At 46.8% G+C, this 18,036-nt stretch overlaps 3 protein-coding genes across 6 annotated transcripts in view; 2 read left to right on the forward strand and 1 right to left on the reverse strand.

The window, feature by feature from the left end:
* LOC131267415 (putative uncharacterized protein DDB_G0271606) overlaps positions 1–18,036 on the forward strand; it is a 75,983-nt gene that overhangs the window by 36,607 nt on the left and 21,340 nt on the right. For 3 of the 4 annotated variants that reach the window (XM_058270291.1, XM_058270290.1, XM_058270289.1), the window contains 4 exons: positions 5,708–5,900; positions 6,140–6,197; positions 6,615–6,775; positions 6,848–7,520. In XM_058270291.1, the coding sequence (XP_058126274.1) occupies positions 5,708–5,900; positions 6,140–6,197; positions 6,615–6,775; positions 6,848–7,520 (1,085 nt within the window). The remainder of the gene's footprint in view (positions 1–5,707; positions 5,901–6,139; positions 6,198–6,614; positions 6,776–6,847; positions 7,521–18,036) is intronic. The other variant, XM_058270292.1, reaches the window with a different exon arrangement.
* On the reverse strand, positions 26–1,117 carry LOC131267416 (uncharacterized). Its single transcript, XM_058270293.1, has 4 exons — positions 845–1,117; positions 682–773; positions 471–612; positions 26–398 (listed from the first exon to the last, which is right to left on the reverse strand). The coding sequence occupies exons 1-4, from the start codon at positions 963–965 to the stop codon at positions 217–219; spliced, it is 537 nt and encodes a 178-aa protein (XP_058126276.1). The 5' UTR covers positions 966–1,117; the 3' UTR covers positions 26–216.
* LOC131267419 (uncharacterized) lies at positions 2,527–3,427 on the forward strand. Its single transcript, XM_058270295.1, has 3 exons — positions 2,527–2,757; positions 2,900–3,130; positions 3,216–3,427. Exons 1-3 carry the CDS (start codon positions 2,628–2,630, stop codon positions 3,359–3,361), a joined length of 507 nt encoding a protein of 168 aa, XP_058126278.1. The 5' UTR covers positions 2,527–2,627; the 3' UTR covers positions 3,362–3,427.

Genomic DNA, 18,036 nt, shown 5'->3' on the forward strand with positions numbered 1-18,036 from the left:
TGACTTCGAAACGGCAACACCGCGGTAGATGCTTGAGAACACATTTATTAAGAAGTTTCGTTAAAATTTACACCGTTTTTAGCTGTAGTGGATCGCAGATAGAATAAAATTCTTAACTAGTTAATCAGGGGAGGTAACTTTGCCTTTGTTTGTCAGTACATTTGCTAAGGAGCACTTTAAAAAAGATGGCTTTACGCTGAGCTGGGAGGTATGGTGTTAAATTCGGCGTACGTAATCGTTCGGAGGGCTAAACGATGGTTCCGGGGCAGTGGTCTGTTGTCCGCCGACCACCTCGTTGCGATCGAAGCGCACGAACCCTTCGCTACGGAGTGTCACGATCGGATCCACCGTAAACAATCGATGCAGCGCCAGCAAACTCCCAATTACGTAAGGAACAACTGGAAAAACACGAACATGTTACATTGAATTCCACAATGCAGAGAAAGATGTTATCTACCAAAAAAACTCACTTATTGCAGCTAGCATCATTTTGATGCTAAGAAATTCGACATAAATTCTATCGATGAACATCACGTATAACTCACGCAGTATGAGCAAAAATAGGTCAATACCGAAGAGTACAAGGTACGGATAGATGAAGCGTTTGTCTTCCTGTAACACAACAAAAAACCGGTAAATGTTTTGCAACACAAAAGAAAAAACGTCGGATGCCCTACTTACCTTGTGTATAGCTACCACAAGAAGCACCACAGCCAAAAACCAACTTACACCGAACGTGACCGCTACAGCACCTCCAAACCGAAAGTTTTCAACTGAAAAAAAAAATTCGTAGGCGCGATCATTCTGAATACCTAACGATTCTTTTGGTAATGTTGTTACTTACTGTCGTGTGCCTCAAATTCTCCCATCATCGGTGTTAAAATGGCCACCATGATCATGGTGAATATCACGATCGTGTACGGCTGGTACTTGATGAACTGGCGCAAGTACTTGTCCATTGCCATCGTTGCTCTTTCTTCACTGGTCACTTGAGCAGGGTGATGTGTATCGTACAACTGGGAATCCCCAAATGTTGTTTTCGTGTGTTACCGGCTTCCTCTGTGACCCCTACACATCGCGATGATCGTGCTGAGAAGCTGCAAGGAAATGTATTTAGTAAACACAGATGAATCTGACGGTTCTGGGAATGGGTGATAGAAATCCGAGAGTCGTTTACATTCAGCGATACGAGAGTTAAGATCGAGTCAACGATCACCGATCGTGAAACTCATTCATGGCACATTTCAACATGGTAGAAATATTTCACAGTCACGCTGTGTATTAGGGAGAGATCATGTTGATTTTGATAATTATTTTTCATAGCATGCTTTTTTCACCTCCTCCCTCTGTTATCCTATTTTATAACCCTTCCCCCTTCCCCTTGAGATGGGATTGTGCATTTTTCCTTAAGAGGAAAACAAGTGGTCCTCACGTAGAAATGTGATTTTCAGCGTGACGAAAAGTTTATGATTTCAAAATGTTAAGGCAATTTAATGATATGTTCACATCATTTAAACGTATTTTACAAGTGGTTGGATACTTAGAGTTTAAGAAATTACAAAAAAAAACAAAACTTTAAATATCCCAAATAGATTTATTATGATCACGTTCGTTTCAGCGACCATCACGCGTTCATGCGATCATCTGCCGAGTGCAGCTTTTGGACTGCAATATACATTCCTTTTAAAATTATGCACGCATGCAAATTACGAAACGTTCGTGCGCTTAAAGGTGTGCGTTTGAACTGCTCGAAACAGACCGTAAAACAGGGATCCCGCAGTGCATCGAAGTTTCGATCTGCTCGCCGCATGCGCCGCCGATCAAGATGTTTGTTATGTTTTTCGTTTCTCTCCTCTCGCTCCCTCAACGGCACCTTAATGACGATGGGGCACACACTTTACGCATCGATCCCCCAATCCCCCGCCCCTTATCGCTCTTGTTTGCCCGTTACATCTTGGCTCGGTGGGACAGTGCGATAGGAGAGAGGTTGAAGGACGCGGGATCTGGTGCGACATCCACCGGACTCAACACCGGTTTTTTGTTGTTGTTTAATGCTGTTATGCCAGGCCTTTGTTGCCGATGCGGAATCCCGCCGGAGTGTTTGCCACCCCGAGGGTGAGTTGTCGTCATCGTAAAGGCGTCGATGGATCGGCGGTGGTGGTGGTGGTGGTGGTGGTGGTAGGATTTTTTTCCTCCTCTCCCTGATCCGGATTATCGCAATCGGAGGCAGTCTGATCGTTGTACGCCGTCGGAGCCGTTATGCGGAGATCGACTCGACGGCGGCAGTACGTAGCGAGAGCTTGACCGATTCAAACGGGTTTCAAACGGTTCGCACACGTGTGTGCGCGCGCGCGCACTCGTCTCTGAGTGCGTATGTGTACCCTTGTATAGTGTGATCGCGAACTTCCACCGAGCAGCAAGTAACAAACCCACGGTTCCGGAGGCTATACCGTGTCATTAGCATTTCTCAGGCAGAACGATCCGGTGCTCCAGAAACTCTGGGAGTTGGAGTTGGCGCAACTTTCGAGGAGCCCGGATAGCTGGCCGAATCGTTTTGTGGCCCAAAGGCACAGCTGCTTTGTGTAGACGCGCTAGCTGTGGGCAGGAACCACAAGCGAACAGCGAAGATGGAACCAGTTTTGAGGCGGTACGTGAAAACCCACGGCTATGTGATCGCCGTAGCAGCCTTGGTTTTCGGGAGCATCTTTCTTACTCAAGTTCTGACCAACGACCAGCTGAACCGGTCCGTTAACGAAAGTAAGTGTCGCCAAAGCAGTGTCGATTGTTATTTTTAGTGTAGAATGTAAACGTGCGCGTATACGCGAGCGTGTGACAACAGTTTCTTACCTTACCCTTTTATTTACCCTCGTATATCATCGGGTACACTACCGTCACGCAGATGCATACTTTCGGATGCGACCGCTTCAACAGTTGATCTTCTCGATCGCGTGGGTCATCGCCGGTCTGATCTTCCTGCTGGGGCTGACGTGCGAGCGTAAGGAGGCCATTTTACCGTTTGCCGCCATCTTCCTGGCCGAGTGGAGTCTACTGGTGGTTCAACAGATTTCCAGGCTCCAATACCACAGTGTGCTCGCGGTGATCCTTTCGCCGGAGATGGTTTTCTACTTAAGTACGTGGTATTGTTTTGTACTATCGAAAGGCGGAAGTGGCACTGGAATAATGTCTTCTTCCTTTCCCTTCCCTCCCCATAACAGTTGTGGCATTGTACGTGAGCTATACTTTAGTTATCCTCTACCGGGTGTTTGATAGCCGATGCAAGGAGGACGAAGAGGACATCGAACAGGTACATCGGCCTGTGAAGTTTTACTTCGGGGACGATCCAGACGACACCAACAATTAAGTCCGTCGAGATGCGTGTGGATTCGTTGTGATTTAAGAATTATTTGCTTTAAGAATTTGATTTAAGAATTATCGGGCTTACGTTACCGATAGGTTATTATAAAAGTAAAAAAAGAACAAACAACTGCTGAGACGTTGGAAACAACATAACATTTTTACTGCCCTTTAACGATCGTCTTTATTGTGCGTTCTGGGACATTCTTATCTGCAAGGATCCGAAAGTGGTCATGATGTGGCGATGACGTAAATGGTGATGCTAGGCCTTATGTGTTCCGGCTCGCCATGCTCACTGCTTCCAATGCGTTCGATCGATCGAGCAGAACTCTCGATTAATCACCGACCGGGGAGCTCAGAACGATTTCAAGAAACGTTCACACTCGGAAAACCGAACAGGTCCGGGGCAAACAAGAGATAAGAACGGTCGCTGGTCGCTCGAGAGCATTCCATTATCAGTGTTGTCGGTATGACTGGTCCTTCTCGGGAGGAGCGTGCATGCGATGCAACCGTGTCGGTATCAGTTCCAATCCGGACGTCTTCACGAACGTTCCGATCCGATCAGGTACTGAAATGGATTCTAAGTTCTACTGGTACATCAAGTTCAACGGCTATCTGATACTGATAGTTACCGTATTCAAAATTTTTGTAGACATACTGGAATGGATTAGGGAACTAGAGAGTCCCGAATCATACGGGTATGGTAAGTACTTGCCCGTATAGAAAAATATGCTGAGCCGTTCAGGACCTGATGTTACATCTCGCCATTTGTTTAGCCTTATCAGCACTACGCAATAATGTCATCGTGGACGGAGTCTTTCTGCTCGCTTGGATCATCGCGGTTGCCTCCCTGTATCAAGCGATCTCCCTGGTACGTCATCCACTAAGCCGCCAATCCGATTGGCAGCTTGTCAGGGTTGCACTCCTATCACCCATGTTTGCGATGCTATGGGAACCCACGTAAGCGGGCTTGTAATCGTACTGATGCCGTCATTTACGATTGACAGGAAGTGGCGATCCTGCTGTACCCAATCGGGTACTTAGTCGGGCTAGAAGCGCTGATTGTTGCTGCCCAGGACTCGATCTGCTGGTGGACGAACAACACTGAGGAGAGTGTTCTGCCCAGGCGTAGCGATGCGATCCTGTGGATCGGTAAGGCGTAGATCATGCATTCATCGTTCGGCATCAGTTGGCCTAATTACTTCCTTTTGTGTGTGTCTGTTTTCTTCTCTACCAGTGGCTCTAGTGTACTTCTACTACACCCTGGACATATTGGGCAAGTTGTTTAAGCGCAAAGATCGTCCTACTGAAACAATCAAATCACAAACTCCATCGGAAGCGTCCCCATATGCCTGCTTGTCGGTAACGTCGCAGTAGCTTCACGACGTAAAACTTAAACCACTCTAACTTCTCTCGCTGTTTGTCCGTTTCCTACTATGGGCGTTTGACTGGAGGTCTTTTTACAAGAAGCGAAAGCGACTTCCCAAAAATACTTCCCCGTAATTGCAACCTTCTGGCGTGACACCAAGCTTTATCGGCAATTAACAAATTCACGCGTCTTCATCGCCACAAACTAGAGGGAGAAGTCCCCCACAAAGAAAGCGAGCCGGTACAACCTTCAAGTTTTGAAAGAAAACAGACAGATAAGTGAAGTGAGGTGTCGTGTGTTGAATGCCATGTACCCCGAAATGCGGTACTCCCATAGAGATCCCCTATCGGAGAAGTGCTGATTTTTTCACAATTGACAGCGATTGTTTAACGTTTGTTATCGCGATTGATCACTTATATACAAGTGGTTCATGTGGACAGATGATTGACTCGAACGTGTCAAGGTGCCAGATGTTCTAATGGCTGGTCGTTGATTGCGATTTGAGCTACTATAAAAAAAAGATGCTCTCATGACGTGTTATTTACTACTTAAGAAATAGTGTTATAGTGTGAAGTACATCATACAATAAAGATACTTGTTTGTTTGTGTCATATAACATGCCATTAGTCATAACACTCCGGTTGGTTTTTTTATTTTGTTTGATGACATCATTGAAATTAATATTTACAATCTGTATGGTTCTGATGAAACTTCTCAATTCTGGTGATTTGAAAATTGTTGCCAAAACACATTGGCCACAGTATACAGACGTCCTGAATTTTGATTCCTCATCAACCATATAATTGAACAGTATCTTCGTTTGACGAATGGGTTAATTTTCCAGGGAAAACCCTCGTTTGCCACAATACACAATATTCTAGATTGTCTTCGACTTCTGTCCTGTGGCATTCAGTATTTGCTTCTCCATTTGTTTTGCTTCCTTTCGCATTTATCTGATCGAATCCTTTTTCCCCTCGCCACTAGTAGAGGATGCCGAAGCGGACGAAGAGGATGGACAGAACGGCCGGGGCGACGATCGAGGCGATCGGGGCGACATCAACGGCGAGAAGGAAAAGCTCGACGAGGAGCACTCCCTGCGGGACGACGGTTCGCCGGAGCCACCGAACGGGGAGATCGTGTCAATACTCCGCAAAAACGGTTCCCTCCTCCAGAGTCAGTAAGTATCGGCCTTCACAGCGGCAGGAGAGGGACTCTTGCAGTCTGAGTGCCTTGTGTGGCGACGCCTCTTCAATTTTTGTAGCGTTCTGACCAATCGTTAAGTTGTGCCCGCAAACATTTTCCCTTGTTTATTTCGTTTTTTTCTTCGTTGCCTTCTCTCATCGCGACCAACTTCATCCGACCAACATCGAACGGAACACGCTGAACTTGCGAACGGTCATCCTTCCCGCTCCGCAGGGAAATATCCTCCAGCCAACAGAACTTCTTCCGAATGCTGGATCAGAAAATCGAAGAGGTAGGTTGGAAATTGAATTGTTTTCTTTCATTCCCCGCACCGTACCGGCCGTGCGCGAGTTTCCTCGATTTATCATCGTGTTTCGTTTGATTTTCATCGCTGGTGGTTTTTGTTCTTGTCGTTGTACCGCCGTTGTTTAGTATCGATTTTCCACCACGCGCAACACGTGAACATTGGTCCGTTTGTTGTCTTGTTGCTTGCTCTGGTGGTTCTCCTACTCCATCGTCGTACACATCGGCCGAGATGGTGCGGTGTAATTGAGTTGCGAATCCAATCAAATTGGTTTATGTTGTCGTGTGCGAAAATTGTGTACAAAGTCTACCAAACGGACACACACACACACACTGCTTGCGACACCGGTTTTCGGTTGTTTCGGATGATTTATTATTCTGTACCGTGTACGTGTCGTTTTTGCAGGGTCCAGATTATGACTCGAGCAGCGAAACCGAGCAGGCACTGGAGGAGGCCCGCCTGAACGCGCTGGTGCAGCACTGGGAGTCGGCCAGCTTGACCACGTCGATGTGTTCTTCCACCAGCCGGTCCCTGCAGGGAACGCCGGTCCGGCAGGTACCGCTCAGGTAGGTCCACTGCGAAGCCATCGGTTCGGGTGCGCGGTGAGGCGAGAGTAACGCTCAGGATTGATTTTGCAGACAGCCTCCACTGAGGCCTCCGTTCCAGCAACCGCTCAGTGCCGAGCTGTTGTCCCAGCAGCAGCTACTGCTGAAGCAACAGCACCATCACCTTCACCAGCAGCAGCACCAGCACCAGCAGCAGCAGCACCTTCAGCAGCAGCAACAGTTGATCCACCACCAGCAGCAGCAGCTGCACGGTCTCCAGCAGCAGCAGCAGCAGCAGCCGCCGCTATCTCACTTGCCTCCTTCGACGGGAGGAGTGCCCGGAGCGCAGGGATTGGCATCACAACTGCAGCAGCAATCTTTACACCAAAACCTCAGCATCGGCATGAACATGAACAGCCCCAAGCGGGTGATTGCCAGTGGGAATGCCGTCAGTGTCGGCGGAATGCCGCTCGGCAGCGATCCGACCGGCCAACGGCAGATGCTTTCCCAATCGATCATTCATCAGAACTACGGTGTGATACAGCCGTCCCAGGCGGCACCACAACTGCGTCCCAGCTCTGGCCGTACGCTCCCATCGCCGGTCCAGTGCTTGCAGATGTCCTACTACCAACAGCAGCAGCAGCAACAGCAGCAACAACAACAGCAACAAGCCCAATCACTTAGTCAGCAATTCCAGCAGCAGCAACAACAGCAATCGATACCTCCCCAGTCCTACTACAATGACATTCTGCGGCATCCTATGCAGGTGAGTGCGCACTTGAGTCTACTTTTGTCACACATTGCAAATCTGACATCAAATCGGTCTGTGTATGAATATCGTCATGGTCATTGCTGATATGAATGTCTTACGATGGCGTGCAAATTATGGGCTGAAAGACGCCAAATCCTACCTTCTCTGCTGAATGATCACGATATGAACATTCGATTAAAAATTAAGAATGCAAATCAACATCCATTAGATGCTGGTACCATAAGAGAGATGTAAAGGTAACTAACAAATGGACAATGCTTTCTACTGGTCGGGGAAAACTTAAAGCTGTTCAATCAAGCAGACAAATCCCACAATGCATCTGTTGCGTGTCTTCAATAGTTCAGCCATGTGGGGTTTATGCAAGCGATTCTCATCCTGTATTTTATGCAGTGTATAAGAAATGTGTTAAAAATACTTTATTTTCGAAAAATAGTGGTGCGATTTGTTTCTGTTTTCGACGACAAAAATTAGGTGTTATTGGAAAACCCACTCGCGGATATTCTAATTATGTGGTATTCTGGTGTTAATCATGAGTTAAGAAGCAGATAGTGATAAAACAATTCACATCACATTTATGCTTCAAACTCGTTGAGAAGCTCTGAAAAACCATTTGAGATGCGCAGCCCCTCTTCAACTCAATACAAACACAATGTGGCTTGCAAACGTGGGAACCTAACGGATCGCATGTTTGTGGGTCAGTAAGGGTTTTTGGAATGCGCTTGCATTTTTAAGGCTTTTCGATAAGTTTTTGTTGATACATTGAGGTGTTTAACAGTAATAAGTAGTAACATTTTTAACCTAGCGCACAATGAACTTCAACGTTTCGTTGTGAAACTCACAACATGCTGTAGTATTGTATGTTTTCACTTGTTTTTCTAAATTCAATTGTGTTTACATTCCACATTCATTGGCTGCGTGTGCAAAACACATTTTTATTCAATTCCTGACTATGGTTGCCTCAAGCGCCGTTGCAATCAATTAGTTTTCAATTTTCCCACACTCGAATCGTATCATCTTACCGACGGATCAAGTAAACTTTCGCTTATCATCTCACCTTGCACCTCCGTTCAGGTTAGTTTATTATTCTCACCTCGCAGGATTCACTTCCCTGTGAAATAGTGCAGAAACCACGTTCGCACGCCTATCGAAATGTACCGCAACAGGCTATGTGTCCGATGCCAGGTTAGTCTGTTCGGTTTTCCCAGCTAAGACTCCCAAGCGCCGGATGCCTTCATTTAGAAGTTGATAGAAAGTTTGTTCCGCTCCAGCGGGGCAAGGTCAGCGCTTTGGCGAACAGATAACTACGCAACCAGTGGGAAGTTCAATGAATGTGTCATGCTCGACGCCAACATGGAAACCTAAGCCGTGGATGTTGTTATAGTACTTTTTTCTTTATTTAGCTTGCTCCTAACACTTTGCCATCGTTTAATACGCTATAAAGTGCGCGTAATGCGCCCGCTTTTCCAACCGAGCGGTTCTCCTATTACCTACGACGCCTTCAATTACACCGCCCAGCAAGTAGCGCCGGATGTGCTGGGTGATATTTCTTTCGCATTTGGCTTTGTTCGCGCACGACGCTCCTCGCAGACAAACAGACATAACAAAAAACATCCGCATCCACCACCGCCAAGCACACGGTTCATTTTTCACGTACACGTTTGTTAATCTGCGCGCAAACAAACCGCGTTGGCAGTCGAAAAGAAGAGGAAAAACAACGATATACAACGGGTCGTTTGTGTTTTTACCGTCCCACCTTTAATCCTACTACTACTTTTTACCCTTCCCCGCCCCCTAATATTCGGCTCATCTTCCGAGACTGTTTTCCGTTTGCATCTTTACACTCCGAGTTCCGCCACGTGGAGGCGCGCTCGATGTGCCTATTTAATCTACTTTATTATTTGGCTTCGGGGGGTGCGCACTTGAGCGGCATGACCTTTAGTGTTGCTAAACGTCTGCTCGGCTCGGATTACCTCAGCACAAACAGGCTGTGCCCAACCTTCCCGGCTGCTGGCGCCAGGGGGGAGCTTTAAATCTAAAATCATCACTTTAATCACGCAATTGTTTGCTACTGGCCGGTTGGTTTGGGAGAGCGTGATAATGACTCTGACGATACCGATCCACTGTCCTCGCCCTTGATACTGTGCTGCGGTACCCTTCCGGGCCGCGACATTGGATCTTGGTGCGCATTGCGCGCCAACTTAATTCCGTCACTTCTTCGCCACTTGCTGCTGGCCGGCGCCCGGCGACTGCAAATAGAACAATGATGCCGATGACGAGCGGCTACGCAATCTACTAAAGCTGTTGTCCTACCGCTAGCTAAAATAAAACCCATATTTACTCGTACAGAAATATATCTATCAACAATAGCTGGCCCATATTCACAGATAGGAGATTTTGTTTTTCTTTCGACCACAGAGCGATGGGGGAAAAGGTGACTTTACGTTGCTTGGGAAAGTGTCCCACCGGCTCCCGTTCTTCCTGGGGAATGGCAGAAGATACCTCCACGGGTAATAAACTGTGTGCTGTGTGCTCCGTCTGTGATGGCGATCTGACTGATCACTTTCAGCTACACGATCACGTTGCGTCGTCCTCGTCGCTTCCAATCGACCATCCCGCGGGGAGGGGCGGTTCAGTCGGCTGATGTCTACTAGGCCTGCCTTGCTTGCCCTAATTGACCAATTGTGGTACGGCACGTGAGTGATTTCTTCGCCACATCCGCGAGATATCCGACGCGATCCGACGCGATGTGCCGCCGAGGGGGGTCCATTTGCAGCTCGTCATTCACGTTCATCCGGATGGTCGACTTGAATGGCGGTATCGGGCGGCTCGGTTCAGTTCGTCGCCGATGGTGTGAAGCTGTGGATAATAAGGGCGTGAAAAGAGAGATTTGAATGAGTTCAATTAGGAGCGCAAGCTATACGTCGACTTTACAATGTTAATGGGGTCAGAAATAGTTTCTCTCGTTAGCAGAAGGAGATGCAGAATGCAAATATTTTATTTTTCAACGTGCAAAATATATTAAAAACCATTTTCGCAAACTAATCGATTTGTGAAAAAGCATAACTACCATCGTCAATCCCTTTCTCTGATGCATTTGTTCGATTCGAGACGAGAAATAATCGTCCGGCGTCAAGAGAATCCCATTAACACACATCCTACCAACACGAACCGATGTAGACAAACCAACGTGTAAATGAATTTATCACCCGAGTCGTAGCGGCCCTGGCAATCGTTAAAAATGATTTAAAACAGCTCATTAACTCTCATCTCACGGACGAACAGTGTCTGTGGTGTCCGTTTTTTTTGCTCCTCGTTTCGGGCCACAAAATAAATACAACTTTTACCTTGCCGAGCGGTCCTCAAAGCGTTGAAGTGGTCTATCTTTGGAAGCAGCATGGTTGCATTACAAACGATAAGCATAAGCAAAAGCCAATCAAACGGTCGAGGGCCAGCGAGCTTAGATTCCATTCATCAACGGCTTCACATTTCTGCTCCGATAGCTACGGACGGCCAAGACTGAACCCATCCGGTGTTGCCTGCGAACGAAAGTACTATCTGGCACGTTGGGATGACAAGGCTTACGCGGCGTTCGAGATAAGGTAGAAGATGCCGTCTTCGGAGAAAGGAAATATATCTCCGGCGAGCAGCAGGGCAAGAGTATAATCCGAGCTGATAAGAACAAATTTAGGATAGTCTTATTCACCCGGTGGCGATGCTGGTTGGTAGTACTATGCAAGCCCAACTATTCTTCCGTGCTGAGAAACTCTTTCGCCCTTTACTTGCTATGTGATGTACCAGTGCTGGCAAATCTATCACGTCTATAATATATTCCCTTTCAAAATCCAAAGAGTGTTTGTTACCCTTTATATACTGATCACATTTGTATTCTACCCTCGTGAAATGTGATACTCAGCGTGACCTTTACCTGGTTTATTTTAGACCATGCCAGAGTTTTATACGACCAAACTTCACGCTTCCCGGAAGGTACGACAGACTGTTCTCGTTCTTGTAGAAAAAACGAAAACCTCTAATAAACGTTCACTATTCCAGAGAATACTTTAGGTACGCAACTTTGCTGTAAAGAGGTTCGCCATCACTGGCATGAGCACCGTGGAAACAGACATTTTCTTAATTAACGTTGTACGTCGGCCCCAATCTACGTGCAAGAACTTCCTCTTTGGTCTTTGGTATGCACTTGCTGGGTGGACTGGAGCAAATAAAACTTCACGCTCGTCCCCTTGTTTGCTACGCCATTCTCTCCTCGCATCTAACATCTAGGATAGTTTTCTTCTCCAGAAGTGCTGCAACCCTTAGGGGCGGGAGGGTCACAGGAAGGACGGCGCTTAATTTCTTCCGCTTATGATTAAACATGGTCAAGAAAATAGCCGACGGCAACAAGGGCGGCACTGCTGCAGTTTCCTTGGTTTTGCAAATGCGGTAACCGGCAAACCGGCTACCGAGGCAACCTCTAAGCGACCCGGTACAAGTACGGAACCGACGAAAAATTGTATGCATGCGCATGCACTTCCGGAGGGCGCAACAATGTGCACTTGTGCCATCTGCATCTCTTTCGAGAGTGCAAAACACGATGTCAGCAGCCAATGTACCGGTGCATTCACCATTCCTCGAGTAGAGTCATGTTCCGTTTCGGCCAACGTTTCGGCCAACGTTTCGGGATGGCAAATGAAAACCAAAAATGAAAAACGAATCGAAAATGAATGTGCCGCACCGAGGACAGAGAAAGACAATCGAATAAGCGCTATTTTACCACGCAACCCCCAACGACAACAATGAACTCCGGTGGGTAATTACAATTTGTTGGCGAATTAAAATTATGCCCTCGGCAATATGAAGTTTCGCAGAGATGTGGCACGAGCTGTTAGTCGTTGTGCACACGTACGTCATCGGCATAGGCCGATCTGGACTTTTTCGCACGCAAACCGCGACCGCAGCGTTAGTAGTGGCCGACCCTGGTGCAACGAATCTGTAACGTCAGTCCGCCGGTGTACGAACGAAACCGGACAGATGCAACGATCGTAAGCGCCGTTTGCAAATAATAAATGGTATCCATTAGCTCGGGCCGGAATGGGAATAGCCCGCCTCGATGCATACATTATCCACCAATTCACCGCCACGCAGGTGACCGCCAGGTTGGCTGCTGCGTACATCTATTCTTCCGGGTAACGGTATGCCTGTGTTGTTCGGCTCACGCGAGCATTGAAGTTAAAACATCGTAGTGTTAAAGTCTATCAACAAATTGTACCTCTAAATCTATCAATTGAATTTTTATACATAAATTGATGTCCATCTGTCTTGATTTGTATGCATAGAAAAAGCAAACCGATCGAATTTCTAAGATAAAAGTTAATCTGACGATCTTCAAATGAAAACCATACTTTCTCAGCCTATTTTTCCATTTTATACTGAAGAGATGAGTGACCCAAAATGAAACAAAAAAGGAGAGTTTACTTGATGCAGCATATACCTCGAAAGTCATGTGTGGTGGACGTTCATTAAAACCCCGGAGCTGTTCAATGTTAAATAAAAAAGTATTTGCTACCTTGAAGGGACTTTGTGAGGGATAGGTGTTGGCGTTTTTTTTATATATCGAGCCTCCTAATTTCTATCCCCAGGCGATGAGTACCCCGAAGGAAAAATGAAGTACTTTTTTCTATTTTTCGATGGGGCGGTTTCTGGCTAGTGGTTTATTTCCCAAATTTCTTCTTTTTAAACCAACGGTGGTTAGAAAAAAAAAACCATTGAAAAAAAAATCCGAAAATGTAGTCAACCCCCCAAAAAAAAGGACACAAAGCAAACCATGGGGATAATAAGGGGCTACAATTTCTTCGCGTGGGAACTTACCCAAATGTCTATTTTGGCTCCGTCGCTGCTGGTTCCCTCTTCGTTCGCTCCGTGACACCGTTTTCCACTCGAAGACGACGAGGCCTTGACTCGCAGGCAGCATTCCACAGCCTCACACCACGCTACTGGGCCCGTTTTGGTAAGCTGGTATGCGTCACTTTCCAGCCCCACTCATAATCATCTTCTGATGCCCCCTCCCGGGCCTTCCGGGCATATGGAACCAACAATTCCGATCGATCAAGACTTAACACTTAACAACGATGTATGTACAAAACTTTCACTAGCATTTTTCATGTTTTCAACGTTATGTTTAGGGGAATGACGCGTTCCGGCGGCCTGGACCTGGAAGATACCTTCCTCGCCTTCGTGCGTGCCTTGCCGAGGAGCATGAGAACGTTATGTCGCTTGCGTGACATTATTCGCAAGCCCGGTCGAGGTCAGTGAACTGCCGTTGCTCACAATACCGTTGGTTGCTGTGGTGGTGGTGTTGGTGGGGGTTGGTGCTGGCGCCGAAGGGATTGCGGTCGGTCCGCTCTCCACGTCTTGCTCGTTGTCGAAGCGGACAAAGTTGTTTTGCGTTGCCGGGAGCGGCTCCTTGCCGAACATCCGATAGAGCACGATCAGGCTGACCAGCACGTACACGTTGGCCACTGCCGGCAATGGGAAGCAAAACAAAAGTAACGTGTCAGTTCAAATGTAAATTAAGTGTGTCAGTTTTGCTTCCATGTTTTTGGCTGGCCGCAAACTCGCAAAACCGAAAGCGCAACTCTTTTCGCTTTCAACAACACCTTACACTGTGTAAAATGATTCGAAAGTGTGTTTTCTTCCATGAGTTTCCTCAGTTCTAGGCACGAGTGATAGACCTTGACCGATACTTACATATCATGACGACCAGCTGACGCGTTTCTATCGAGGCCAGCTCCGAGGGCCGGCCGGTGCTCAGGTTGACCGTTTCCTGCACGATTACCACCACACCGTCCGCGATGAACAGCGCCAGAAACGGGGTAAGGTAGGTTTTGCTTTCCTGCCGAAACAGAATCGGTTTTGGGATGCGAGGTTAGTTTCCACAATAACACCGATTAAAGACGTGTAAAAGATAGTAGGTGGGGAGGATCATACAAGATGTACGCAAAGGTATAAGCAACCTGTTGAAAGCAAGGTAAACATCCTGGAAACATTACAGCCTAAAGAGAGTCACCGTAACCCGGCGTGGAAGGTAAACTTTATCGGCATCCTTTAAAGTGTGTGCTTTGTCGCGTCGGACAGCAGTATGCTTACCTTGTACAGTCCGGCCACCAGCATGACGGAAGCAGTCAGCCACAGGGCCGACTCGAGCTGGATGAGTACGGGAAACTTTTGCACCGGTTCAACTGCCGATTGTTGTTTCGATGGCGCACGTCGACGGACGGAAAATTCCACCCACACGCGTAACCGGAAACGAGCCCCCGGCACGAGGTGTGGAGAGGGAGAGAAAGAGATAAATTCATTAGTCGTAAGTTTGTCTTTAGCTGCGTGTTTGGATGCAGGCTTCGGGCTCCGACGATTTTCCTTTTCCCGCTCCCATTGATATCGAGTGCATCGAAGGGCCGTTGCGGGGCTAATCTGTCTTGTTTTTCTGAAACCGCTGGGAAACTTTGGACTGGAATAATGGGAAGAAAGATAGCATCGCGACCTGGTCGCGCGATCGATGGCGGAATAGTTTGCGGTCGGCTGCAGTTGCTAATTGAACAAACACTACCAAACTTGATACATCACACGCGAGGAAAAGTAGATGTAATCTCCAAAAAGTTCATGATGATGCTTGAAAGATGTACCTATTGATTGGAAATTTGGAGGTTTTATCAGTTCCGATTAAAAGTACTTCCTATTTCATTCCAACATGTTCCATGACGTGAACATGTTTAGTTACCAAACATCTCGAGTAACCTATTTGCAACGAATACTACACAAAAACGAACGTCCTTAGAAACAATATAACCGCAACGAAATAAAGAACGAAAACCATTGAATATTAAAAAATTGTCCATTCTTTTTAAAATTCAAATTTTAACGCATGTTTCAAGCTCTGACAAGTACAATGAATTAATTCTTCTCGCAGTTTTCTTTACAGTCTCTTGCGTTTAGCAATGCGTTGTGTAATGTTCTTCCCGTGATACAGGAAATGGCGATGGCAAGGTTTATATTAAACTTCCAACTTGTTATTCGAAGTAACATTCATGCCCCGTTTTTATATAAATACTAATTTACTGTTTTCATTTGCTGTTTCCACAATGGCTATTACCAACCAGCCTCGAAGGCGGGCTAGCGTTTAGTGGCTTCCAGCGGGTTGCGCTTGTTTGCCAAATCTGCAGCAAAATAATAGCCTATCTCGGATGAATTCCGCCATCCGGAACATACTACATTATCAAAAAAGGCGAATTTACCGGCAAACAAGGGCAGCAGAGGAGAAAAAATTGGAATCCAATCAAAAAAATTGAACCTTTTCGCAATTATTTTCCCATTTGTTGCACAGTTTGAAAAAGGGTTCTGTAAATAAGCTATCAAGGTGGACAACGTGGCCGACTAACTGAGTATGGGTGTTTCTAGCGATTCTATCGTTCCGCCACAACGTGCGCACCCAGCTGTATAAAGATTGCAACACATTTTGGGCGAACGATGTAGCGTTGTTGTGCTAGCAGTAGGCGTCGATATCGAACCGAAGCTTTTTCGGTATGCTTCGTTTGTTCCCGGGGATAAATTATCGTTCGCCAATTTGGTTCGTTTGTGCTCGAACTAAATGGGATTTAAATGGTTCACAACTGTTGGTCTTTCCCGTACATATCGTGATTAGAAAAGCGATCAAACAATTCTCTACCGATCATGCCACGTGTGATGAAAGGAGAATACTTACATTCTTCGTCGATGAACAAAGGTTCGTCGTGTATGTCCCGGCCCATGAACGAGCTCACTATGATCACGGACGTGAAGAAGATGGTGCAGCACGCGATGAAGTACCCGTGGAACTTCATGAAGCACCGAAAGATGCGATTCATGATCATCGATTCGAGCATTTTGTCGTTATTTTTCTTTCCACTTCCCGTCCCGAAGTTGGCCGAAAAAGAGAACGATTGCGGGTTTGGCTTGGCTGGCTGGCGCTTAAAGGGCGCACCGTTGTTCACGGCGGCTCTTATTATTTTTCCCTCTTTGCACTGGTGTTGTTAAATTTTCTTTCGACGTTCTTTTCGACCGCGGCCAACCCTTCGGGGCGCCCGATGCCGCAACACAACGGCGCACCACAAGCACAGGGAAACACTTTAGACGGTAAACTGTGCCGTCTCGGTTGAACTTTTTTTCGCTGACTGTTGTGTGTTTGGTTTTGAAATCAAACCCACAGTAACGCGCACAAATACACACTCCCAAACGTACGAGCACACACGCGCGCGCGCGCACGGTTCACAATGGTTGCACAGCAATCCAGGGTCCGGGCCCTGGCGCGATCACAATGCACTATTTATATGGGTTGATTTTCTTAATGAACGAATTGAACGCCACTCCTGCCGGAGTGATCCTAAATCATCATCTCGCTTACGTTTTTCGCACCGGATAGGAACACTTGCACCGTACGTGCATATCGGGACAGCCACTAGAGTTGAAGAACACAATACTAAATGGAGTTTTCCGACCGACCGTGCGTGGGTAGTTCGTCACTGTGGCAGCAAAGTGGAACCATCATCTTCCGCTGAAGGGGATATCGTAACCGTATGTGTACTCCGATACCGAAAACAACACAACCTCGCTCGCCACCGTACGGTTCGCTTCTGTCTGCCGCTTGGCCAACTGCGACTCGCGCTGTCATAAACATCAGCCGTTTCGCGGTAGGTACATCCATCAGCTCGCGGCAACCAGCGCCACCACGACCACCACCATTCATATCGCAGTAGGCCAACAATCGTGCCGAGAGTGGCGAGAACCGCGCGATCCGCTCGGGATCAATTTGGGGGGAGCGTTGGTTTCATTCGCTTGGCATCTCACCTACTTGGACCCAGCGGAAGCATTGCGATCGGGTCTTACGAGCGTAGCCACGTTGACGCTCATTGCGGCTTTGAAGAAGATCGCTCTGAGAGCTCTGTTCAGCCAACATCTCTCTGTTCGAGATCATCACGGTTTATGCTGCTTGCTTCAAACATCATATTGTATTTTCCCCACCAACCCAACGGTTGAGAAACGATCACGAACACGCTTGCAGGTGAACAGTGAGAAAAGTTATAGCAGTTCAAGAACATAATAACAAACTCATTCGATTGAGTAGCCGAATGTTGCGCACAATAAACGACAGGTTATTCAAAGAAATATTATAGAAGAACTGGACAAAACCGAATTTTCGATACACTTCACGGATAGAGTTGAGTTGAGTAAATTATTATATTTGTTTTTCCGGTATGTTTACCACAACTGAATTGCGTTGTATACGTAAATTGTATTATTCTTCGACGCGCATGTGATGATTACTTGCACAAAACGGTTTTATATTGTACTCGTTTTTTCACGACCAGGTTTTTATTATCAGTGCATCATCCAAACTCTGATTTACAGCAAAACAAATTCCATGAACGTCGTCAATCGTTGATAGCTGATGAGTCTTATGAACATAGGAGGTTACGTTTCCACT

This window comes from Anopheles coustani, chromosome 2 (genome assembly GCF_943734705.1).
Source record: "Anopheles coustani chromosome 2, idAnoCousDA_361_x.2, whole genome shotgun sequence".
Lineage (NCBI taxonomy): Eukaryota > Metazoa > Arthropoda > Insecta > Diptera > Culicidae > Anopheles > Anopheles coustani.

What these genes read in the sequence shown, in the direction of transcription:
- LOC131267416 (XM_058270293.1), bottom strand. Translation starts at nt 965, where the DNA reads ATGGCAATGGACAAGTACTTGCGCCAGTTCATCAAGTACCAGCCGTAC. An exon ending in TTGTGGTAGCTATACACAAG is followed by an intron (nt 613 to 681) that starts GTAAGTAGGGCA and finishes GTTGTGTTACAG; the next exon opens with GAAGACAAACGCTTCATCTA. An exon ending in AATGATGCTAGCTGCAATAA is followed by an intron (nt 399 to 470) that starts GTGAGTTTTTTT and finishes GTGTTTTTCCAG; the next exon opens with TTGTTCCTTACGTAATTGGG.
- LOC131267419 (XM_058270295.1), top strand. Translation starts at nt 2,628, where the DNA reads ATGGAACCAGTTTTGAGGCGGTACGTGAAAACCCACGGCTATGTGATC. An exon ending in GAACCGGTCCGTTAACGAAA is followed by an intron (nt 2,758 to 2,899) that starts GTAAGTGTCGCC and finishes ACCGTCACGCAG; the next exon opens with ATGCATACTTTCGGATGCGA. An exon ending in GGAGATGGTTTTCTACTTAA is followed by an intron (nt 3,131 to 3,215) that starts GTACGTGGTATT and finishes TCCCCATAACAG; the next exon opens with TTGTGGCATTGTACGTGAGC.